We start from the raw sequence: 25,821 nt of genomic DNA, 5'->3' as shown, positions 1-25,821 counted from the left end.
TGCCTGTCCACGAGTACCTTGTCACGAGCATCATTCGACTCCACATGTGCACTATGCAATCTCCTTCAAAATACATCTGCTTTTAGAAACATGCTATCCCCTGCTTGTACCTACAACAAAGCAACTTGAGGAACAACAACAACAACAAATGTTAGATTTTGACTACAGAGTTGAAAAAGAGCAAATTTTTTATCAGGTTTAATTGTATTTGGAAATACTTTACATTTTTTTGTAAGTTTAAGTTAGTTTTACTAAAAACAGTCTTTCAAACTTATTCCTACACTGAGTAAATAGTTGTTGCTGTAAAACCTACTGAGCACAAACAATACTAGAATTGTCTGGTTTACTTCAAACATAATTAAATAAAAAAGCAAGAGTAGAATTTTTTTAACTTGATGTGTTACGGTAATACACTATGCAAGCATGCAAAATCCCAGGCAATTATCCTTAGAATATTTTTTCCTTAGGACTTGTGAAATGAAATTACCTAAAAGATGCAGCAGGCTGTTAGAATGGAATTTAGCTTATATGTGGAATTGTTAATAGGAAAGATAAGATTCATTTAAATGAAATTATTCCAGGCCCATAAAAAACAGGCACATAAACAGAAGTCTTTACTGTGGTTTCCTTCTCATTTAACTTAAAGGGATGGCCACCACATAGAAGGCAAAAGCATAGATGGTCAAAAGAGGCTCAGACAGCAATTCATGAATCATACAACAGAGTATCCTGAGCTGGAAGGGACTCAAAAGGATCAGTGAGTCCAAGTCCTGGAGCCCAGGACACCACCAAAAATCACACCATGTGCCTGAGTGCTGTCCAGACACTCCTTGATCTCAGACAGACTCGGTGCTGTGACCATTCCCTGGGGAGCCCATTCCTGTGCTCGACCAGTATGTGCATTACTGTTTTGTAATCAGCCTCTGCTAGCCAAGAGTTCACTGTGTCCCCCTCTGCTTTGAAAGAATTCTTTAACAACTCTGGTGCTCCCATGCTCTGAACATCCGTAATGCCCACAAAACACAGTTGTTCGCCCACATTGCCTCTATAGAGACAACCCCTCTGCCTTTAAGCTAGTACCACTGCTGTTTAAGCAATGCATGGATGCATGGCATCACTTACCATAAACATGTTTACATTTGTCCATATTTTAAGAGCAAGTTCATGAAAAACATTCCAAGTAGCTGAAAACACTCCGAGTAGCCAAAGGGACATGCAAATGTATGCCAGTCCTCTCTTTTTTTTTTTGGGGGGGGGGGAGTATTTTTGACATTAGGGATTATTACAAGTATAAAAGTAGTGATTAGATTAAAAAAAAGAAAATAATCAACCAAAAAGGATTCTTAAAAAAAGGTGTTAAGATTGGCATATTTTATGTTTTTTTAAAAATCAAGAGCATAATTCTTCATTTCCCCATATTTGATTTTAAAACTGCACATTTCCCCCAGAAATGGTCAGGAGGATTGTACTTAATTCTATACTTTGCAACACACAACATACACTTATGTACATATATATAACTTAATGTTATGTGTTAGACTTCCTTGGTTTCGATTTCCTTGGAAGAAAGAACATGAGATTTGCTGATTGTTAAATAATCAGAAGCAGCAAACATTACCTCTGGCAATTCCTAGTGCTGGCACTTAGTCTTTTATGTCTTTTAACAAAAAGAGAAGTATTTTCTAGCTGAGCAAATTTAACTTATTTTGATGTGATCAACCAAAGCAGTTTGCAAAGACTAGGCAGTTTATTTGGAGAGTGCTTCTCGTCATTTGTGATAAAACCTACAAATAGCTAATAGGAAAGAAAAGTATTGCATGTGAAATAGTATTTCTCTGAGGTGAAATGCTCAATACAAAATGTGTAAGTCTCAGAAGTACACATGCACAAAGAATCAATTATGCTGCAAAATTCAACTATTTACTGTCTAATTTGTATAAATAGTGTAAAAGCTTAAAGTATTGGAATGGGATGTTGATAGAGGTTTTATTTAAGTTTTCAAAATGAATATGAAATTGAGAGGAATTTCTAACCCACCTCAATTTTTCTTCTGCAGTGTTTTCTTTTCAGTGTATCCAATTCTCTCTCAAGTCAATGAACTGAGAATATTGTACTTCACATGCTGTTGCTAAGTGAGTACAAAATTTTACTGTTGGTTTTCTAAGAAATGGGTTAATAGACCCACTATGAGAGCCACATCTCTCTCAGTTTAGTAAGGGATCACTTGACTTGGTATCAAATAAATAAATCATCAGTACAAAAGTTTCTAGTTAAAATAACTTTTAAAGTTATTATTCTTAATAATTAATCTTAATTATTATTTAAAATTCCTCTTATTCTTGTTATTGCTTCCTACGGATTCTTTTCAGTTGTAGTCCACTATACTAGAAGAAAAATATTATGACTGTCAAGCCAAGAGTCCTCCTACACAGCCATCTATCCAGTATTACTACACTCCTCAGGCTCAGGACGACACACCCTCTAGAGACCACGATATCCTTGGCAATAGCAATACCACTGACAGAAAGTAAAAAAGGATGGATTCTACAGCAAGTGGAACAGCACAGGTGTTTCTATGTGAAATCACTCGGCATCACTCAGGTGCTTCAGGAGGTTCTTTCAGCGGTGACACCCCATGTGTTGGGTCTACAGAACCCTTGTCAGTAACACTCACATTTCTAGGGGCTACACTTCCCTCCTTAGAGGGAACGGCGAGGCTCCAACCCATTCAGAGGCATTTACCACAACTACTCGCCGCTAGCCTCAGCAACACTTAGAATCCACATGTAATAAAAACTAACATATTTTCCATGAGGTCCACAGAACCATGAGCCCATGCTTCCATGACATGGCACTGCACAAAGGCAGCAAAATTGGTGAATTTCCAAATGCATGACATCCCACTTTCACTTTTGCAGTGATCCAATTCTCCAAGACGGAAGAACATTGCGTGGAGCTCCTATCCTTTTCCCGCTCAGATACCCGCGTTTTTACCTTAGATATAAACAGGTCTTGTCTGTGATGCCATGAAGATTTTTGCCTTTTCTTTTATACCCCTGTTATACCCCTGTTATACCTTTTTACAGCTTCTGTATTCCTAGTGCTTTTTGCCTATATTCTTGGACTTGTTTGTTAAGCTAAGAGACTAAACATTTTAGAAGCTTCGTAGCTAGGGATCAGTGTGCCCCAGACCCCAAGGTCCTCTCCAGAACACATTCTGTAAACCAAGATAGAACCATCCAGGGGAAGGTTCCTTGGGGAGGGGGGGGCTCACTTGAACCTCTCATTGGGGAATCTTTGATAGATATGCTAATTAGTAAAGCCTATAATGTTATACCCAATGTTGGGGGAGGAAGACACGAGAGGAGAGACACAGAGACACAGGGAAAGACTCGGTGGGGTACATCTCGATGCATATGACCTGGACGTGTACACCTAAGGATCCTTAAGAATAAATACCAAGGAAAAATCCCTTTTCCCCTTCTAACTGTGTATGCCTCTTGATTTTAAGACCAGGAAAAGGCATCAGTTGCTGGCGACAACGAAGGGACCCTAAAGACCTTGAAACTCGCAGTCTTGGGTTGGAACACATCTTGCTTTGCCCCTCTCTTTGCCGGCAAATTACAGGGGGGCCGGAGCAACAATCTAAGACTGTGATCAGGACTTTAGGACCCAGCACGGAAAGGCATCATCTGTTTGCAGAAATGATGTTCAGGATTAATGGGGAAGCCAGTGTTTTAAATCAACATAGATAACATACAATTGAGTAAGATGTTAAAACAATTTTTTAAACAGACTATAAAGGAATGTTTTGTATGAAGTTCTTGGTAACAAAAACATTGCCTTTGATAATCAAATTCCAGCTTTACCATCACACTGAAAAATAACAAACCTGTAGCTTGCTAAGGGGAGCTGACATCTGCAGAGTTTTGTATTTACCCTAATACAGGCTGGCTATTTTAAGAACAAGAACAAAAAGAAGTGAAAGTTCTGGCTGTTCTGTACGTGGAATTACCAGGTAACTCACAGAACCATCTTTCACGTGTTCTACATGAAGAAGAAGATTCCCATTTCTCAATAATTTTTAGAATCTCTTACCTCAAACTCCCAAAAGTTGGTAACAGAAAAATTTCATCATTATCTCTCAATTTAATTCAGAATTAACATGTTTCCAGAGCTCAAGTTGAGAAAATGCAGCACAAAACCTCAACAGACTACTTTGGACTCGTGTTTAAAAGTGTTATGGTCAGAAAGAACAATACAGTTTTTGAAATCTACATTCCTTATTTCCATTTAGTAGGTCTTGATTGCCAACAAATTCAATATAATCTTGTTCACTACTTAAGCCCAACCTCAGAATTAATTTATGTACTAGTCCAATTCTAAAATGCCAAATGAGAATTCCAGGTAGCCCTTGCTGAACCAGGATAAAATTATTTAACAGACCCGTGCAGATTATCCCAAGCCCAACATGCCATAGTAATTCAGAGACATGGCAAATATCTCAAGTAACTGGGAAACAGTTGTTTGAGATATCTGAATACAAAAGTAGTCAAACGTATTTTGGGGAAGGACACTGTAGTGGCATACATGTTTGAAGTGTTTATTAAAGCTTAATTTCTTCTGAAACACATAACAAAAGTGAACTAATTCTTTTCATGATACAATTTCCTTTCTTTCAAGAGATAAATTATGGAATTTGTAGCTAAGTCAAGGAAGACTGATGCTGACTACTGAACTCCATGAAAACTTTAGCAATCACACTGCACTAGACATCAAAACCAAAATTAAGTAATCTGATAGACTGAAGATTTAAATAAACCACAGACACATATAACCCTCAGTGAGCAAAGGGCAGACATTATAGAAACTTTTTGAAAAATAAGCTTATTATGGAGTGTATTTTTGCCATGAAATTACCCTAGGATAACAGGTTCAACAAATAAGAACTTCCAATCAGCTAGTAAAATTCCTGGTATGTCTCTATATCCTGTAGCAAGACAAAGCGGTAAACACTTTACTCAAGGGTCAAAGAACTAACATCTCTGTAGCTCAGGACATTTTTTTGATGAATGTGAAACAGCTGGAATAAATATATCAAGGGTAACAATTGTGATCCCATGGTAGATCCAGCTGCTGCAAAAATAAACCCTGGGGAAAAAGCCAAAGAGTAAAAAAATCCACACCAATATAACCCGCCCCCCCCCATCATACAATCCCATTATTTCTGCTTCTTTTTAAAATACAGGACTCTCTGCAAACACTGGTCAAAAATGAATGTAGAGATTAATTTGTTAGAAGCAAACCCAGTTTATATGTCAAAAAAATAATCAAAAAATGGTTGCTTTATTTAAATAGCAGTAGTTTTATCTTTAGTGACCTTTTGTACCTGCTAGTGAGACAGTTATTTGAAAAATAAATGGAGACTCATAGTAATCCTGTTAATACTTTATTAGTGTAATTTTTTAGCTTTCTATTGGACAGAACATAAATGCAAACTCCAAAAAAAAATTCAGAGTCCTCTGCCATTCAGTAGAAGTGACCATGGCAGCCCGTTTCATGTTCATTCTTTGTTACAGAAACGAGAGAAGGGGGAAGGGAGGGGAAAAGCATCAACAGAACAATTAGGCACACAGCTGACACTTACTGTACAATGATATGCACAAGTAATTTAGAACAGCTCTATGAGTTTATGAGATGTGTTCTTCAGATTCTTCCCTTGTAATATATGAACTTTGCTCAGGAGAGCAAGGATCATTGAGAACAAAGGAATTAACAAAGGAGTAACAAGTAAGACTTTTAAAACAAGTCCTTAAATAAACTAACATAACAACAGAATGCAGAATTGTTCAGCTGAGAAGACATTTTTAACCTAGACTTCAGAACATTAAAAATTCATTTATTTTACAGCTATTCAAATACACATGCATTAAATGAAAATATTGCACAAAATTAAAATTTAGATTGTGGAATTTATATAGTTTCATTTTGGTACACATTCTGGTAGCACTTAAAATTTACTGTTTAGTTCTAGCAAACACCAGCAGCACAAGCTTGAGGATGGACCAAATGAAAAATTCAATTGCTCATTTTCTCTTAAAAATAATTAAGGCTAAAACAAGTGCATTTATTGACAATGGCACAATTTTCAGCGGCCAGTCACAGCACCTAAAGGCCAGAAGAAACACCCAGACTGCTGTGTATTAACATTCAGTTTTGGAAACTTCCTAGGATACTAGGCTGCATGGGTTTACAGGGTGGGTACTTTAAATCGTTGACAGGAAAACCTTTTAAATCAAGAGACATACAAATTCACTTTAACAAAAAGTACTCATTTCTGATGGTTCTTGCCAGCCAACAGGGACCACTGAATTAGGAAGCCACATTCTGTAATTAAATACAGAAGACAAAATTTCAATACATATATACATATGCACACATGCGTATATAAATGTGTGTATAGGTATATGTAATAAATTCATTAAGTAAAACGACTAATAAACACGGTGTATTATGTTCAGTTCACATTCCTAGAGATATTATTTTATTTTTGTACAGAAATGTACCAGATAACTTAAAAAAAAAAAAAAAAAAAGCCAAATTTGTATATTATCACTATCCTCTTGAAATTTTTCATGGTACCTACAGATAGTTAAAAGGTTCCACAGATTTGACGAAACAGTATGTGAACTTCCAACTTTCATACTGCTTAACAAATTCAGTGACTTAAAAGACATAAATTAGATTTGGTAGGATTAATGAGATATTTACTGTATCACCAAGAACAACTGCTGAATGATCTTTCATCAGTCAGATATCAGTTATGGTTGAGCACCCTGACATCAGAGGAAGATACAGGCATGTAAACAATAGGAGCTGGCTATGTTGATTACTTCACACAGAACTCAGGAATTTTGTTAAATTCAAAAGCATTTAACCATCACACTTCTAGAGAACCTGCAGAGAGGAAGGGAGAGGGCTTCTTCTACATTTACCAAGTTGTCTTCATAGGGATTACAAAAGAAAGGGATTTAATTTACAGCATTTAGTTCTGCAATAAAGAAAAAAACAAGTGCACTTGAGCCCATGCATACTGTATGAGAACGTTAACAGTACAATATGATCATCATTAAGCAGTATGATAAAAGGCTACATTTCATTAATAGAGTCCATGAGAAAAATTATCTATATAGAGGTGTCAGTCAATTTAACGAGGTCCTTTGAGAGCCTTCTATCTTGTCTCAGAATGCTTTCATCAAAGGTCTCTGTCTCACTTGCATAAAAGGACCATTTGTTCCCATTACGACACAAATTACTACAAGGATCCTTGGGATCCTTGATCCATAGCTGTATCTTACCCTGTGTTTAGCATTCAGAAAAAAAGGGACTCTAAAAGATTACCCTCTATTCACTCAAGATAGTAGTGCTCAAACAGTTGGGGACTATGGAAAAGAAAACACAAACTGAGATATGCTGCGGCCAAACAGGATTATTCAGATGTTACTGTATTTTTAATTGGACAGAACTTCTTCAATGAAACTAAACAGATGGATGTGGGGCCTTGATGTCAAATTTTTATTAAAATTTTACACTATGCAAAAAATAAAAAAATTATTTAAAAAAATATCGTAGTTTTATTTCCTTTTTATTTTCATATATACACTGAGATGCATTCAGAAATTTCCAAGTGTTTGCATATGACTAATGAAATCTTTTACCTGCGAGGAACCAAGTAATTCTAACATTTTTCCACATGAGGCTTACACACTAAAAGGTAAGGAATCTTTCAATTAAATAGGACATAGTCTTTTACATCCCAAAAAAGTTCCAGATTTTAGTGGGGAGTAGTGTGTAAACTGTGTCTTAGTGCAATTTCCTCATCTTCTAACACAATACCTATCCTCTTTGAAACATATATCCCTTTCCTTCTACAACTATCAACTTGACTTATGTTCCAGTAGACCAATTGAACACAAATATGATGCTCCTTCTCCACTGAAGTTACATGCAAAATGTATGCCAGGCGCTGTAAGAGCAGCATATGGCCCTTAAAGCTACACAATAATCAGAATAAAGGGTTTGTTTCTACTGCACCTCTGCTTTTACTAAAACCCCCATTAGATATAAGGTTAGTTTAATTTTCAAAATATGAAAGATGATGCAAATGTGGCATAAAAGCCACCTTACCTCAACTTTTATTCAATGAATGTACTTTTATGATGGGGCTATAGCTATTTCTCCTCTCTCCTATGAACCTGCTATTCCAGAGACTGCTTTTCTGGTTAACTCAGCCTTTACAGGAATGTTAAAATAGCCCTACAGAGCCTCAACAGTTGTAGCATAGAACAATTCCACCTGACTGTCACACATTGCACTATCTCCCAGTGCCAAAACAGCCTTTTCTTCAATTGTATCACCATAGTTGTGCTTTACTTGAACAGTCTGGCACTTTTCGTTGCTGGCAAAACATCAACTCAGAACGGAAGGGAACAGCATTCTGATATACTGGGCCAGTTTTCTTCTCAATGTTGCATGAAGATGCACCAAATCATTTAAGACACACAAACCATTCTGGTAGTGGTTGAATTACAAGTGAAGATGAGAAGATCCACAGGTCTTACAGATGCATTAATAATCTAATATGTGACACTAGAAGACTGGTGCAGAAATGACAGCATGTGAGTTTGAAGCCCCAGAGAATCTGCCCAAGTAATTAATCCTGGACAAACAAACACCAGCTTAATAGATTTGAAGTGTCACCTTTTCTGTAAGGAAGGCGCTTGAGTAGAGTGTAGTCTCTGCTTATACCTCTGCATTTGCTTTGACCTTGAATGCAGTTTGTTGAAGAGCTCAGGAAACTTATTTTGTGGAAATAAGGTTTCGAGGAATCTCTCCAGAAACACATACACCATTCTCTTATTCAGCTGACTATGCTGGAACATTTCAAAGACCCGAAGGATGCCTTTCCGTGTAGTCTCAGCGCCTATGATGTGCTTCAGTTCATCTACAAAAACAGAAGTTACAAAGAAGTTTAAGCTAAATTCTACTTCCATGTTAACAACAAACTTAAACTGAATGTAAGTCTTTCAAACTATGTAGCCTGAAACTTGAAGTAACAGTGCCTCTACACAACATGACTAAACAAAAAGTTCTCTTACAGAAGAGAGTATTTCTGAAAATTACTTCACTCTTAACCTATATATGTGGAAACCACGTTTGCAAGAAATCATACTGTTTGGGATTATACCTACTTCGGGCACAACTTAAATCATCTAGAAGCTAAATACTGGCTTGGGTCTAAAAGAATTACTGACAGTACACGTGAAAATGTCCAATGCTTTAATAATCAGAAACCTTTTTATTTAAATACAGTTCATACATCAGCATTTCATTTCAGTACTTAGTACAATCAACAAGAATACTGACATTAATTTCAATAACAACATATGGTAAGGATTATTATGGTTTAATCCCAGACTCACTCACCTGGCATCACCTCCAGTAATTTGGTCTTCCCTGCCACTCTTGTTCTCATTCTAATAGCTTTGTCCCTTCGTGGAACAGTCTCTGCTAAAATGCCATTGGGCCAAAAAGCATCTCTGTAACAAAAGCAAATCTGTCAAAATACATTAACATTTTATCAAGTGAAAAGCTCCTTTAAATCTTTTAAGGTTATCTCATAAAATAAATACAAGAAAGTAAATTGCACAAAACCTAACACACACTTCAAATATTAGAAGAGGAAAAAAAAAAGTGAAGAAATCAAAAGCAAGTAGTGCAATACACTCAATCTATCAGTAGCTATAATTTTTTAGTACAGGAATCAGATTAAATAAAATTTTAATAAAACAATGCAAATCAAAACCATTCAAATACCACACAGTTTTTACATAAAAAAAACCTAAGCCTTGCTTTTCCCAATCAGATTATTGCTACTGAGACTCTAGGCTTAGGTCTATTAATTGTTTTATCAGAATTTTGACACTAGCAGTTAGCCTTTCAACAAGCTAAAGCTGAGAAGAAATAGTTTCAGTGTAGTAGAAAGCCCAGTGCAAAAGACAAGCCTCTGTCTAGTAACTATTTTTCCTCCAGTGAAAGACAATCTTTTTTTTGAATAAAACATACACATTCCCACAGTTTAATCAAAGAATAACAGAATACTTGTAAATTATGACCCCTTGGAGAATACATTACCCTACTTTGACTTTCACCCCAACAAAAAAAACCCCGAACTATAGGGAAAAAAAACCAAGGTGGGTAACAGTTTCTCAACAACAATGTAGAAGCCATTAAAACTTCATGGAAATTGAAAGACAGAGTTTTTGATAGTTTCAAATTCAGACTTCATTTCCATTGTATCCATTCAAAGTGAAACAGTATCTCAGAGCTCAGGCTCTTGCAGCACTAATTTGTTTGCCTTTAAAAGCAAGGCACGTACCTGCCTTCATCAAGGCAACCAAGATACTACATCACTACAGTGATAAGACATTTCTAAGTATATCTGTACTCTAGCTCTTCTAGACTGGTTAACAGAGAAGTTCTGTAAGGTAGAGGAGAAAACTCCAAAATAGTCTTCTCTGTGTGACAATTGCTTTCTGTCACTTAATGTATGTAAAAAGCAGTGTATGATCCAACTGGTATTCTGGAGAGTGATAATAATTTCCTCACATAAGAAGAATAGGAAGACATATAGATAGATATTAGACATCAACTGGTGAGTACTTCATATTTAATAATTATGATAGAAGACATACCTGAAGCGTTTCACTGCATCTGCTACTTGCTCGGGAGATGTCATCCAATCAACATGATCAACTATTTTTCTAAAATCAAAGCAAAAAGTCTCTCATTTAATTTTTAAAGTAGAGAGCCCATAAGTGAAGAATCATTTTAAAGAGCATTCTAGGGCAAACAAAGCATAATTTCAACTTTTTCCAACTCCGTAAGTAGGTTCTATAATACTGCACAATAGGAAGGCAAGTACTGATTCTCAAGATAGAAATCTAAGTTCACTGATCACTCCCTAAAGCTAAAGATTTCTTTTTTTTGGGTGAATATATGATAATGAAGTTGGCTGCAAAACTGCTGTTGCATCTCCCATCAGCATTAAAAAACTGGTTTGCTTGCAGAGCACGCCTCTTCATGGAGCACTCTAAGTTCTGCTTCTGTAAGCAAAGGACCTACTCAGAATCTCAAAATACTTGCTGCAGTGTGTACAGTTACTTCACAATCCTTAACAGGAGACACAGACTGATCATTCATCAGGCCTTCATTCACCAACCATATACACAGCTCTATATCCAAATCTAGAATGCTTACAGAAATGATATATGCATCCCTGTATACCATAATCCCAGGACTGTTTCCCTAACCACAATTTGAATTTAGTTTTCTAAGAAACAGAAGAAGACAATTTTTCTGCTGAATGCCATTAAACTCCAAGAACTTGCCAGGACAAGGTATGACTGGTGACCACAGGAAGCCATGAGTATCTGGAATGGCTCTAAATGCAGAAGCAAACTAGTACTACACAGCCATCTCTGCAAGAAGGAAGCAACAGCCTGCACACCAACTCTGCTGCTTATACAACAATCTGGAAACAGCAAAAAGTATTCAGAGCTGTTTAACAGTACAGCATGTTCTTGGAAGCACAGTTCTCAAGACAGTTTTCAACTGGCCACAAGGAATCACTTGAGAAAGACCCAGTGCTATTTTATTATATGGTTACTTCACTACTGCTACCACAAGTCTGTATGTTTAACAGTGATGATGAAAACATCACAGATATTCTTTTGAAGGGTAAAAAGAAATGATACAGTGAGGAATGTCCTGAAAAAAAAGTAATAGGGAGCTACTTCTCACCTGCTAGATATTAGGGTTTTGATTCATGGCACTAAATCGAAAGTAATCATGCAGTTCTAAACCTGTATCTAGAATTTGTTGTTGTTGTTGTTGTTGTTGATTTTTGTTTACATTTCAGAAACAAATTACTAGAAGGAAAACCTGGAAACTGTGTATTTCTAAGCTGAGGGCAAGAAACACTACTTCATTAGCACGATTAACTGGCTTCGCATTTGCATGAATAAAGGTACATGTGAATTACAAAGAATATGGAGAGGGCAAAACAGACCCCGTAAGAGTCCTTTTCCTTTCCCATTTCCATCTTTCAAAGTATGAGAGCATAAACTTAACATTAACACTGCAACTTAGTAAAGTTCACATAATTTGATAGTTCCAGTGGATCATTTGTGGCATGAAAGAGATGTAAGCAGAAATAGTGCAGAAAGTAATAAATAATACTAATAAAAAAAGGTATCGTGTAAAACAGGGCAAAAAGCATCAATATGAAGTTACATTCACAGAAATGTGAACTCTTGTACATGAAAGCTCTTTTGTAAGTTCTCTGACATCTAAGAGTTACTGGTATTTTTCAGTAATGTGCTGCATTTATCTCCACTTTACACCACATTTGTACTCAGTTTATTGATTTTCTTCAAAGAGGAATGCATGCAGATTTAAACCACAATAATTCAGTAATACCAAGAAGGATGCATAGGTAGAGTACAGTGTCGCTGACATGACTGCTCTATATAACAAAAACAGTACCTATTAATTGTGTCGCCATATGTTGCTCTAATAAGTTGCTGAAGCAGATTTTTTATATTTCTTCTTAACCACTGATTTCTCTCCTTTAAATCGAAGACTTCATCCATAAGTAGGAGCATTACTCTCAGGGGAATATTGTCATCCGCCTGACCACAAAGTAAAAGAATAAACAGCAAACTTTTAGTTCAGTTCAAGAAAGCTACAGATTCAGTAGCTACTTTATGCATCAAATGCTTCAGTATAAGCACAACAATGACAAACACTTTGCTCTGTATTTTACTATAATATGAAATCTTCCCTAAATCTTCTACAGCACTATTAGTAGCAAAGAAAAACTGAAAATTAAATATAAAACCAGATACATTGAATTTTTAAAATAGGACAAGAAGAAACAGCTATTTCAAAAGTCAACAGTTACTACTGAAGTTGAATAATACACGTAAATATGTCCTTAAGATAGGCCTGATCCCTGACCTCTTCCTTGGTTGCTGCGCTTCCAACTGCCTTACACAAAAACTTCTGGAAGGAGCTTTTTCCATTTTCTTATGGATGCTAAAAACAGTGACATTTCATTGCAATGAAGTGCCTTTCATTTAGACATCTTTGTAACCTGCACGACTATGTGTTGCAAAATGATTAGAGGATCAGGGACATGGATTATTGATAAAGGGAACAAATCAATAAAAGAACTGTACAAGCAAAAGGCCTGCAAGCAAAGGTTTGTGTGAGAAACTGCCTGCATGAGAAAGCACCTGTGTGAGAAACAGGCCTTAGAACAAAAAGGGAGTTTTGAGGATGTGCAGCTGTGCAGATAAGATGTACTGGCCATGAGAAGGGAGGGTGAGCTCTGAATTCTTTTTAATCATAACATAACTAGTAGAAGCTTGCCAATGTAGTCTGATTATGTAGAAGCAGAAATGCACTGTGATAGGTTTAAGCCAATTAAGAGTTAACAAACTGATATACTATCTAAGTGCCTCTGGATTGCTAATAAACGGAGCTTGCTTTTATCAATCATATTGGTTGTTCTGCAATGTCTTCCCCCCTTGAAGTCATCGAACTTTTTCAAAAACTATGCAGTGCTTTTATGCTTGAAGATTAAGAAAAGGATCATAATTTTATTTTTTAACAGATAATATTACACAGATTGGCCCACAAAAAACACGTTAGTATTATTCTTTTGGTGGACTTTAGATTCAACTGGAACACAGACAGTGGGTTCATAATCCAGTTGGAGATTGTACAGATCCATGGCTCACTTTTACAGTACTGCTTCTCCAAGTATAGCTCCATTCAAACTGCCTTCTCTTTGTCTTAGTGATTTTAAGTTGTGAGCAATTAATCTTATATAAGCAGTTGAGAGCTGAAAGGTTTTCAAATATCTGAAATCTGCCTTTAACACTTGATATGTTAACTTAAAAGTTATCAAGAACTGCAACATCTAATCATTTTAGAGAAGATCAATGAAATACCTACAGAGAAGCTGTTCATGTACTTGAATTATATTATTCTGTTTTCCCTGCGCAAAACAGAAGCTTCAGGAGTACCAAATATATTTGTAATTACAATTGTAATTACAAACTTGGGGATACAGTCTTATATAGTGAAAAGTAATGGGGAAAAAGAAAATCCAGAAGAATTCAAGGAGAAATTAGCTGAGTAAAAATACATCTAACAAAGTGACCACAGCAGTTGTGTACAGGGAAACAAACTGAAATACTTTTATGTGACCAAAAAAGCCTGAAACATGAAGGGCAGAACAGGTGCATAGCAAAATGCATATACTGATGGGTAATCTTAGGCTTTTCTGTCCTACCTAGAGATAAATGGGTTTTTTCCAATTGTTTGCACATATATGATCAATGTTTCAATCAAAACAATGGTAAAATACCACAGCTTATGATACCATCAGGAGCTTAAACTTCACTTTCAAGTTTTTAATATTACTACTTTACACATTTTAGGTGTCCACATAATAGAAATTTTTTATTTAGGAACACTTTCTGAAGGGTTCTTCCACAACAAAATAGCAAACACTTGTTTTGATCCATTAAACAAATGGTCCTTAAAAGGTCACATCAGAAATCAAATCCATAAAATGCCAATTGAAATGATGCTGGCAGTTTGGTACCACACTATCTTTGAACAGACAGAAATTGGAGGGAGAAGAGGAAAAAAACCAAAAAAATGAAACCCCCAGCCATAAAACACAGAAGCAGTAGTACATGCACTCTCCCCGTTATATCAGTGTTGTGCAAACCGTTTCAGTGCTAGCAAAAACGCTAACTTTAAAAGGAAGTATGCAGGTTTCTTTTTAAAAAGCTTAGAACTGTTTTGAAGTGCCTGGTATAGTGTCAGAAAACAATAAAAGTGTAGCTCAATGCACAATAAGTAACTCATTTGTTTGGTTTTAGAGGTGTCAACTTTGAAAGGACAATGTCAGACTCACGTTGTCATCAATTGGTGCTGCAACACGGCAATGGTCTGGATCTGAATAGGTTTTCTGCATCAGAGGCGGCACCTACAATAAAAAAAGGTTATGTTTATGACGGAAAAAGTATGTTAGAGTATGAATAAATCAGAAAAAATTTCATAAGCAATTTGGTTATGAAAATATAAAACAACATTTGGTCAAAAGTCAATTGCAAACTAATGCAAAGACACAGTGGTCCTTTCACCTTCCAAAACCAAAAATCAAGTCTGCATATATTCTTGTGTAGCTACCAAAATAATCAACACAATTATCATTACGACAAACCTTACCATTAAGACAAACCATATAATTCATCAAGTGCCTAATGCTTCAAATGAAAATCACCTAAAAACTCTTATGAGACTGGTATTTCCTCAGATATTTCCTCTTGATCTTAAGTCCTACCTAGTCCCAGTGAGTACAACTGTAAATATATTATTAGTCACACACAGGGAAAGGGAAGTTACTAGCAATGAGAAAGCCCAGAGACAGTCATTTTACTCTGCAAGTAATTAAAAAACCCACCAATCCCCCCCGGACCCAATTTATTATTCCCTTTCATGGTTTAAGGGTTAATTCACTCATCTCAGGTGCTGTTCTACATCTGCCATATATAACTGCTTTGGTAGCACAAAATGGAACAATCCCTTATCACAGACCTTACAGCTACACACAGGAAGAGGAGGACCAGAGAAACAGTGAAGATTAACATATTCTGAAGATTACTATTTTCACAGGACTTCCTTATTGCACGTCATACTACCATTCCCACCTCTAAAGTACTATATTTTATGAATGTAAGAGATGATGAAAGATGGCAGGAGAGACAAAGAAAATTTAATTTAAACCAGAATTCAGCAAGGAATAAGCAGAAAAGAGGCTATCTCCTTATTCTGAGTTTCAAAATATATAGGGTTTTTTCCTGAATGAAAACAGCAGATGCAGGAAATTAGCTGTATGAGAATGCCTGGTTAAAAAATAAGAACATCAGTGAATCTCATGTTCTTCTCAAGTTCCTGCATTGAGTTAAGTGAAGGATAGCTGTAACAGTCTGTAGATGCCATCTTAAAAACGTTACTTAACAGCAAAGATCTCCATTTTTGTCCTGTAATGACTGCTGAACCTTATTAAAAGGGTGCAGGTACAAAACAGATTGGTCTTCTGTTTAACGACTTGACTATTCTAGATAACATGAGCTTGAGTCAATAGTGACTCCTCTATTAATCTACTAGTATGTATTAACCACCAGTATTTTCTTACCTTGAAAAATGATTGCTTTATGTCTTGTCCCAATCTCTCTGACATTTTACCCATGTTGTCTGACATTTTAGTCATTCCCTCTGCCAGGCTGTCAGGGATAGACTTGACTGCATTTGATACATTTCTCATAGAGTTACGCAGTGGATTTACAAATGTGTCCATCTGAGGGGGAAGATGTTTAACCAAAATTGTATAATCTATGAGGACACCAGCATATTAATACACTATGAGAAGTATGGCACTGTTCCAGAGAACAATAATATAAAATAACAACTCAAATTACTTAACTTCATTACAGAATGCAGAATACAGTTTTAATTTTACTTCCATTTATATTTCTCATTCATTACAGCCCTACTGCAGCTATTTACAGCTTTCAACAGATGTTTTCCTGAGTCATTTCCATTTCCCATCCCTTGGTTTTTCTTAGCTTGAACTTATTTTCCTTTTCTTCTCCATTCAATACCATTTCTCCCTTCCAAGCTTTCTACTTCCAGATGTTTCACTTCTGCTTTCAACTCTTCATCTTTGAAACATGCCTCTTTTAAACAGCACTGGAATAGTATGTATCATGGTAGGTATAATTAAAAACATAGAATAGTTATAAAGAAACTGTTACGATTTTTCTTTCAGTATATACTCTAAATTCAGTCCAAACAGAGGCACAAATACTAGCGTGATGCCCTTTAAAAAGTTATGCTTATAAAGCATCTCGTAAGCTGGAAAATACATCTTAGTCATTATATAAACCTTGATAAATATTTAACTATTTCACTGTTAAATATTTAAGGAATATAGGCAGGACAGTAACTTGAAGTGACAATAGAGTTGCAGATGGTTTTTGTATCAAAATCACTAAAACTTTTGAAATGGCTGCACTGGCAAAGCAGATGCTCACACAAACTGGTCAACTGAACAAAGAACCACTTGTCTGAACACAGTGCTGGAGGCTTAACAAAAAGGATGCAGAGCACAGAGCTCTGAATTTGACCAATGACTCCGGAGGGTTACACCTAAATACTTAACAGGTGCTTTTGAAGGGAAACGCATATCATGTTTTGAGCTGAAAAGTGGAAAGCATGGTAACAGCAGCAAATACAGAGGAAAGAACTGAAAAAAGAAATCAGAAGGAATAAGACCACCAAAAAAAAAAAATCACAGATGTCTCACAGAAAGCAACTTGCAACAAACACACTTTTAGAACAGTGCAATTCACTGTGCCCTATTTCAAAACTTTACTTTTTGGCATACAAACAAATTGACCTATTATAAAAATGGTAATTTTTTTGTTTCGTATGCCCTCAGATACTTTGCCACTCAAAATATTAAAGCAACTCATTTACAAGCTGTTTTTAAAGTGCTACACAGCTCCTTAATATCTGTTCAACATGTCTGTTTAATGCAATCATTGCATGACTGAATGCTCTGAAGTTCCCTTGACAGTACAAAACATTCTTACCTTCCGTGCAAAATCCCCCTTCCCTTTGCTGTAGGCTTTATTCTCCAGGAAGTCATACACATAATGGGCTAAAGCTGGAGAAGCTTTCATCACTTCAGGATTTAACAAGAGCTGAGTAAAATAATTTTTAAAAGTAATTTTAATAAATAACGAACAAGACACAACCAAAGACATCACATCTAGCAATGTATCTTTTCATTCCTGAATTTTATTCCAACATTCCACTTGTCTCGAGATGGAAACAAGGGGCCTCTTAGTAATTCCCATAATTTTAACCACTATGCTAATTACAGCAACTCATAGAAAAAGATACACCTTTATGACCACTCAAACTGTCAGTTCACAGTGTTTTACTCATCTTCATTATTCATTGTTAACATGTTCATTGACTTGATCAACATATTTTAGTGCTAAATGACCAGAAAGTCCTTAGGAAAGAAGACAACAGAATTCTTTTGTGTGGGCTGATACAGGCCTTATCTGAACAGAGGAACTGTGCGGTTTGCTACACTGCTGGAGTGGGTGCCACGGAAATCCTTATGCAACAGCACAAGAGAAAGTGACCACAAACGTGTCAACATGAGAAGGTCAATGGCATAAAGCTCAAAACCAACATAGCTGGAACCTCATCAGCTCAGAAAAGCTGTGACAGAACTGGCTGAGAATAAACCAAACACCAAAGAAAATGCAAACTTAAGAGATAGTTCTTATGATATATTATTTAGTTTTGTGTACCACTAACAACACAGCTTTTTTTTTCCAAAAGAAAAAAACCACAAAGGCATGCTACCTCTGAAAAAATAATACCAAGCACAGAGCTAAAAAAACCTGTAACAGCTTACCTGCAAATAAGCATTTAAATCTTTTTTCCTCTTTTCCAAAAACTCTCTGTCCATATTGTTAAATGTTTTTTTGCCAGGAAGTTTTAGTATATTTGCAAGGTTTTCAAACTGGAAAAAAAAGAGAAGATTTTTTTGTTCTGTTTTAAAGAGTTTCAAGTCTTCATATAAGGACATCATATTCACCTATTCTTATATACCATCTAACACCTGACAAAAAAATTCTGCATCATGCCTGGGACTCAGAATCCTTGGAGAAGCCAAAGGGAAAGGTACACTGTCAAGAACAAATGCGTGAAAATTCCCAAGAGACTATCAAAGGTAAAATTTAATTTCTGAACTTGCACACAATACTCACTTTTGAAATATAGACCAATAGAGTGTGCAAAAATATAGACCAATAGAGTGTGCAAAAGGCTTATTACTTGGGATAAAGTTACTAGGATTATGAGACTATATAAAGATTTTCAAGAGAACTTGTGTATCATTCTAAAATTTTTTTCCTTTCCTACCGTGATCAAGCCTATCAAGGAAATTAAGCTTTTATCCCTAGAGAGATGGCAGCACTCAGTGTACACACAGGTTATCAAAATATGCTCGCTCTATATGTCATCACCTGTGCCTTTTCTCCAAGTAACGACAGTATTGGCACTGGTTGACATGTATTCCACTGTTCTAGTATTGCAAGAAGAATGGCAGTCCCAGGGAACCAGAAGGGAAAGAGGCCCTAACACTCAACAAGGCTGAATATATTTGGTAAAATGCACAAAAATGAAAAAGTGACAAGAACAAAACTTGAAAAATCAGGACTATCCCCATACAGAATCTAGACTACCTGTAAAAAATAACCTTAAGGTGATAAAGAGAGAAACATACAGTATTCTAGGCTTTAAGAAACAACCTGGAAACAGGCTGCATCCTTTTCTCTCTAGAAAAGACCACAACACTACAGATTTAAAGATATGGATTCCGTTCAGCCCCTGCAAGATCTCTTCTTGCATCATTAAACTTTGGAAGGCCACGAAGATCATATAAAATTTATGGTCTGTAGGAAGAACCAAAAAATAGCTCTTTACAACTTTATAAATCCCATTCCCTTGCAAGTAGGCCACATGGGAAAATAACTGAACAGAAGATGGTCTAGTTTTCATTTGGGCTCTTATATCTAAGCAGAAGCAATGTAAGCAACTAACAGCCTCTATTTCAAATATAGGAATTTACTTTAAATGACATTTATTATATGACTGACTAAAGGAACTGGTGTGAATCTATTCAGTACTCTAAGGAAAAAAAACTCATGTAAATACTTCAAACTGCTAACTTCAATTCCATTTCGGATCAACTACCTATTTTCTCTGAAAAACAAACAGTCCCTGCCTTTCCTATTCATTTTAAATCAATTACTCTAACTTTTTACCCTTAACATGTCAATAAAAATGTCTCAGACAAGCACACAAGACAGTAAGAATGTCTATTTTATTGCCAAGACAAAGCAAAAGTTGGGAGCATCTGAGATGCCACAGTGAATCACAGAAATCTGTTTACTTTTTGCAATCTTAGTGTTCTCGAATAACATTTCTATTCTCTGTAAATTTACTCAGATTTAGCCATCAGAAATGTTGAGCTTTCGTATTGTGAACATCTTTGCTTTTGCTATACATTTCTACTCATGTAGAGCTATGTTGGTTTTAAATGACTGCCCCATATCAGCAGAACCCTAATTCACGGTAAGATCCAGGATTCTTCAGAACACTGAATTAATTTAAAAAAAATCAATTTAAAGGAGTACAAAAATTGGTATTTCAAATTTATTGACAACACACTAAGATCATCAGAAATTCAAAGGGAAGTCAGACTTCATTTACAATTAATCCAAATATTCAACACATTTGCTTTTTTAATAAAGCCTTTTCAATTTTTATTGCTGCTGTAACTTTAAAATGCTAACTTACCTGCACAGAATTTGTTCTCTATGACTCTAAATTAATAACAGATCAAAGGGATATAAACCGACACTTCTGACTAGTTCGAAGGTTATGCAGTCAAATCTGACTTCTCCAAAGGCTTGGTTTAAAAGCACTTCAGCCTCCTTTTAAAAGCACTGCGTTTTCATCATTTTTTCATGTCAGCAGGTTCTACTTTGTACCAGCTGCTGAATTACAACTCTCTATTTCTTCCTTCTTTCATTTTAGGAGGGTTAAGAGTCTGAGAATACAAGTACAGCAGTAAAAGGCAGATTGCTAGTAGTATAGTGAAGTGCTACCAGCTCTCCCTTTTGGGACCCCACCAATTCTTAACATTCACTTAAAACCCAAATACCTATTTCCCAACCTCAGCTTTTATTTCTTAATCTCTGTGACAAATGTAACTAAAACACCACTGTTTGAGACCAACAGCACTTCCATACAAAGATTTAAGTAAAATTAAGCAGTGTGGGAAGAGGGGGAAGACTTTCCATCTCTTTTTCACAGAGCAATCATATAGTCATCAGTTATTAAAGTATAGAAACGGGCACCTATAAAGATTTTCATGAGCTTGGTTACCTGCTCAGTGATCCTCATGTGGAAGTCATGGAAGTCACTGTAGCGCCGATATGTCTTCCACATCTCCTCACCGTTTGCATTTCGTCGGTGGACAGTGATGGCATACAGGGCGTATGTCTTGCCGTGGTCATTACACACTCCTGCCACGGCATATGGGTCAGAGTCAGCATAGACTAGTAGTTTTAAAAACAAAAACAAAAAAGGAACAAACAGAAAGAAGGAAGACGAAAGGACACAAATGTGAAGTGAAGAAATGTCTGGAATGACAGACTTGAAAGACAAAAATGGACATGCAAGCAAGAAGACTAAGCTATCCCTTTATCCTGAACACTGTATGATACCCTCCAAAACTTACTACGTAAACTTAAATAGAGATTAAGCAGCTTTAAAGTTAGGCAAGTTTCAATGACATGCAAAACATAAACAGAAAAATTTTCAACTTTTAAATAGTAAATAGATCTTTAAAAAAAAAAAAATTTTAACCTGAAGAACTCAAGATGGGGGTGAAAGACAACTGTGAAACCAGAAGAAATTCTGGTCTGCAAAGTAGTCTAATCATATTGCAAAAGTCTGCCCATCAAAAAAGTCTATAAATACAAGACAATGATAGCAAGCTGCAAGCATTCAGTTTTGTTACTGGCATCAGTAGTTTGTTATTAAATCATCAGATTTTTATTAACTGTAAGATAAACTCCCCATGCTATTTTAGTCAACAGAAACTATATATACAGACGTGTGTGTTACATATATATAATGCATTCTCTGTGTGTGCATATACACTTTGTATGGAGAAGTCAATTCATAAATGAAATGAACACATACAGGCTATCCAAAATAGAAGCAAACATCTTTTTGATCTCCATTAAATATTTAAGTCTTCTTGGACATTCCTCCCTCACAGAATTTCCCCAGTATAGCTTGTTTCAAATCCTTCCATTTTATTTAGAGAATAACCTAGATCCAATACTGTCTACACTGCACACCATTTAAATTGGCAACATGTTGCATCTCTAAGTAGTAAGCCAATACCCAGTTGGGAAACCTACAGTTTTCCAGTGGCTAGATGAAAGTATTTCTAACCCAGGTCTCTGAATTTTTCTATGCACTCACACACCATAAAATACAATTCTCTTGGAAAATCAATTTCATTCTCTGTAGTACTTTCAGTCTTGATTTCTCTGAATTATAATGCTTTTGTCTAAGCAGCCAGGGAGCACCTGTAGGGTAGTGGCAGCTGCTGCCAATGCAAGAATTACACACTAGAAAGGTGAAGAGTGGGCACAGAGCATCTTGTCTTTGTGATCTACCCTCTAAAAAACAATGCTGAGTGCTGAACCCCCAAGGGAAAGAGCAGGCAGTCAGGATGGCGCCAGAAGACTGCCCAGAGAGTGGAACCAGAAACGCCCAGCCCCACAGATGCTGCACAAGCCCTGTCCTCTACGTTCACATTGACCACTTGGCCCTGCAGCCACCAGACTACATCTCAGGGGCACTGCTAAGTGGCACCTTTAGGAGAACGACTTCAGGCAGAAAAAGAAAGAAGTTCTGCTGCCCCTTATGTCTTAGCCTCTTAATTAGTATTTATTTTGCAACCCAAGACAATGTGAATTCTGCAACACACAGAGATAATCCTGCTTGTATACAACCTTCAAGCACAGTAAAGGATATTAACTGGCAGAGAAAAAGAACCTGCTCACAGATGCAGTTTAATACTATCTTGCAATACAAACCTGTACATATCTCCTGTTACACCTGGAGCATTATGTATTCACAGAGTCAGGCTGATAGTTATCCATACAGACTGCCATCTATAAATTTTACAGTTCGTGTCGTTCTAAGTTTACCTTTTTTTCTTAAGTCAAAAAGATGAAACTTCTACATTTAATTCAGAAAAGAAGTATCACGTCATTTTAACAAAAAAGCAGAATTTGATTCTTATTTTCCCCTTTCCCCGAGGACTGACTACCATGACACTTGGATTGCACACTGCTCTCACACTGAGTTGGAATAAGTTTAATTAAAATGTAAAGTAGCTGAATGCTTGCTGACAGCATGTGTCCACCATATAAATGCATAGATTTAAAAGTGTGTTGCATAGTAAAATCTACTAAAAAAAGTATCTGAAGATCACTATTTAATTACCCAATGCAATCTCATTTAACTAGAGTATTTGCAAATAATAGCTGAGATTTTTTTATTTACTCTCATGTAATAAAGTAATTTCTTTCTAGACAAAGTTTTTTAAAAGATAACCAAAAATGCCATCACCATAAGGACAGAAGTCACTTCCTTAAACTAAGTCAGGAAGCACAAAGAATAAGGGAAAATATTATACTAAGAAAATCAAACAGTCAAACATTATAACTTTGTGACTAGAAAGAGAGATGCCTTTCAGAATTTTTTTAAATAATTGCTAAAATAAATCCTACTCAATATTAAGTTTAATGAATGATTCTCCAGCAATAAAAGCAGTAAAAATAATAATAATACCATAAACCATAAAAATTAAATGACACTTTAACTACAGATACATAGTCTGTGACCTACAGAAGAAATAGTGTAAAGATTTCCACAAGGACTTAATGGAAAATATGAATTCAAATGTTTTATGAGGTCAGAAAAAGAGAAAATCAGGATTTCAAGGACCTGTAATATTACAAAACTCAAAGTAAATGGTGGGAAAAAAGTAAGCAGACATAACAGATTCACTTACCAGTATCTGAGATGTATGCATGGAGCTGAACTGTCTCATCAGAAGGGACATTTGAAAGGTCATCTAAGGACTGCAGAGTGGGGGACATAATGGAGGAGGAAAAAATGGGAAAAAATATGATCAGAAATACATTGTATTTGAGAAGAGTTTTGATTAATCTAATTTTCAAACTTCCAGTTCACTACACTAAAAGCTTAGTGCACTGTAACAATGCAGGTGTTTGTACTACCTGGTTACCAAAGCTGTTCTTTTGCACAATATAGGGCCTTTCATTTCCCCCATCATTTTCACACATAGTTTTGTGACCACTCATATTTGATCAAACATATTTGCCACTTTGGTTTGATATCTCAACTCTAATGGAAGTACAGCTACAAATGGTCTTTTACTGAGCATTAGGAAAGAAAAAAAAAAAATAGACCTAAAGCAGAAAATCTTCCCAGCAACTGAGGAGATACAGATGTTGTTTAACAGGTCTTTTAGTTTTTACCGTCACATCATTCTGTTTTCTTTCAAATGTCTTTACACACTGCATAGATGTTACACAGCAGTAGAAACCAGAAGTTTTTCTGCTTTATGTAAAAAAAAACAGCCAATATTTTTCTCAGGAATACTTTCCATCGTAAAAAATGAACAGGTACATCCTCAGCTAGTTAATGCTCTGTCTCGATATCTAATAATTACTGGGATCAAAAGAAGCCTAATGGGTCTTTTAGAGAAGCTTTGCTTTTAGTTAAAATTAATACATCTGATTACTAAGATTTAACATAATCAAGACTGTTGAAAGACTTGCAGACTCAACTGAAAAAACAGAGGATGGGCCATTACGCATCCTAATCTTAAATTACCAGGTTAAAAAAAAAAGAGTTGGAGCTACCTAAGTAGAATTCACAGGCACTGGGATCCCAGTTACTTTATGTATTTTTCTCCAGAATTCTAAAATTCTTCAAAGAAACACATTCAGAATAAATATAGCTATCTGCCATCTTGTATAATTTAACCAAGCCGGTTCAATAGTGACTTACCACAAAAAGTTACCTAGAATGGGACTTACTGATTAGCAGTGCCATACCCGTATCAAACTAAAACTCTACCTACATCAATTCAGTTTCTAAATCTACTCTGTATTCTTAAACATAGAACAATATATGAGATTATAACCAAAAGATACGCTGGACTTGAAAACATGACTTATTTAAAGACTCTGCTCTTGCTCCTTCTTCATCAACTCCACAATATCCCAACATAATACTCCACTCCTTCCTCCTCTAGTTCTCTACAAGGAATGGCTCTTCTCTACCTCAACCACCTCAGCCAGTCTCTGCCTAAATGTCTACTACAGAAGGCAAGGGAAATAACATTTCTGTGATAAAGTCTAGGTACCGAATAGAAGGCAGCTTTAAAGTGTCTGAATACATGTTACAGTAGGGAGTCTCCTGAATATCTTTATCACACAGCTTGTAGACTTAAAGTACTAAGGTCCCAGACTGAGAGAAGGTAGAAGAAAGAAAAGCCCTTTTGGGAAATCTGTTTTGCCACTACATTCTATAGTGCTAAAAGTTTATGTCTGTCGAATGGCAGAACAGATGAATTTATGCAGAAATATTTTGACAGTAGACATCATCTTTACCTCAAGAACTTCCCAATCTTTAAGTTACTGGATGCTAGAGAGTATTCTGGTAAAGTAGCACCATAAGTAGGCTGTTCCTTTAATCTTTACACTTGCTTTCAGTCAATTGTTGGACACAGGACTCTGACTTAGGCCATTCTTGAGCAAGTCCCTTGGACAGCAATGACCCTGCAAATTGTGCTGCTCTATATTGCAGTGTCCAGTTTAGAAGCAGAATATCACCTGAGACTGGCTAACAGCAGGCATTTGTGGAAGCTTGAATAAAGTAAGTACTTCGTATTCTGAAAGCTCTAAGATT

The 25,821-nt window shown here is 36.0% G+C and overlaps 1 protein-coding gene across 8 annotated transcripts in view; it reads right to left on the bottom strand.

The window, feature by feature from the left end:
* Nucleotides 1–5,433: 5,433 nt before the first annotated feature.
* The window catches only part of SNX13 (sorting nexin 13), a 67,887-nt gene continuing 47,499 nt past the window's right edge, over nucleotides 5,434–25,821 (bottom strand). For 4 of the 8 annotated variants that reach the window (XM_039548716.1, XM_019285734.3, XM_019285733.3 and 1 more), the window contains 10 exons: nucleotides 23,894–23,963; nucleotides 21,181–21,353; nucleotides 18,641–18,748; nucleotides 17,799–17,909; nucleotides 16,340–16,501; nucleotides 15,056–15,127; nucleotides 12,607–12,752; nucleotides 10,755–10,823; nucleotides 9,487–9,599; nucleotides 5,434–9,004 (listed from right to left, as the gene is read on the bottom strand). In XM_039548716.1, the coding sequence (XP_039404650.1) occupies nucleotides 8,757–9,004; nucleotides 9,487–9,599; nucleotides 10,755–10,823; nucleotides 12,607–12,752; nucleotides 15,056–15,127; nucleotides 16,340–16,501; nucleotides 17,799–17,909; nucleotides 18,641–18,748; nucleotides 21,181–21,353; nucleotides 23,894–23,963 (1,272 nt within the window). In that variant the 3' untranslated portion in view covers nucleotides 5,434–8,756. Of the gene's footprint in view, nucleotides 9,005–9,486; nucleotides 9,617–10,754; nucleotides 10,824–12,606; nucleotides 12,753–15,055; nucleotides 15,128–16,339; nucleotides 16,502–17,798; nucleotides 17,910–18,640; nucleotides 18,749–21,180; nucleotides 21,354–23,893; nucleotides 23,964–25,821 lie in introns of those variants that run through there. The other 4 variants (XM_039548718.1, XM_019285732.3, XM_019285735.3 and 1 more) reach the window with 3 other exon arrangements.

This window comes from Corvus cornix, chromosome 2 (genome assembly GCF_000738735.6).
Source record: "Corvus cornix cornix isolate S_Up_H32 chromosome 2, ASM73873v5, whole genome shotgun sequence".
Classification (NCBI taxonomy): domain Eukaryota; kingdom Metazoa; phylum Chordata; class Aves; order Passeriformes; family Corvidae; genus Corvus; species Corvus cornix.
The sequence above is the reverse complement of the archived record's forward strand: the minus strand, read 5'-3'. Positions and strand labels throughout refer to the sequence as shown.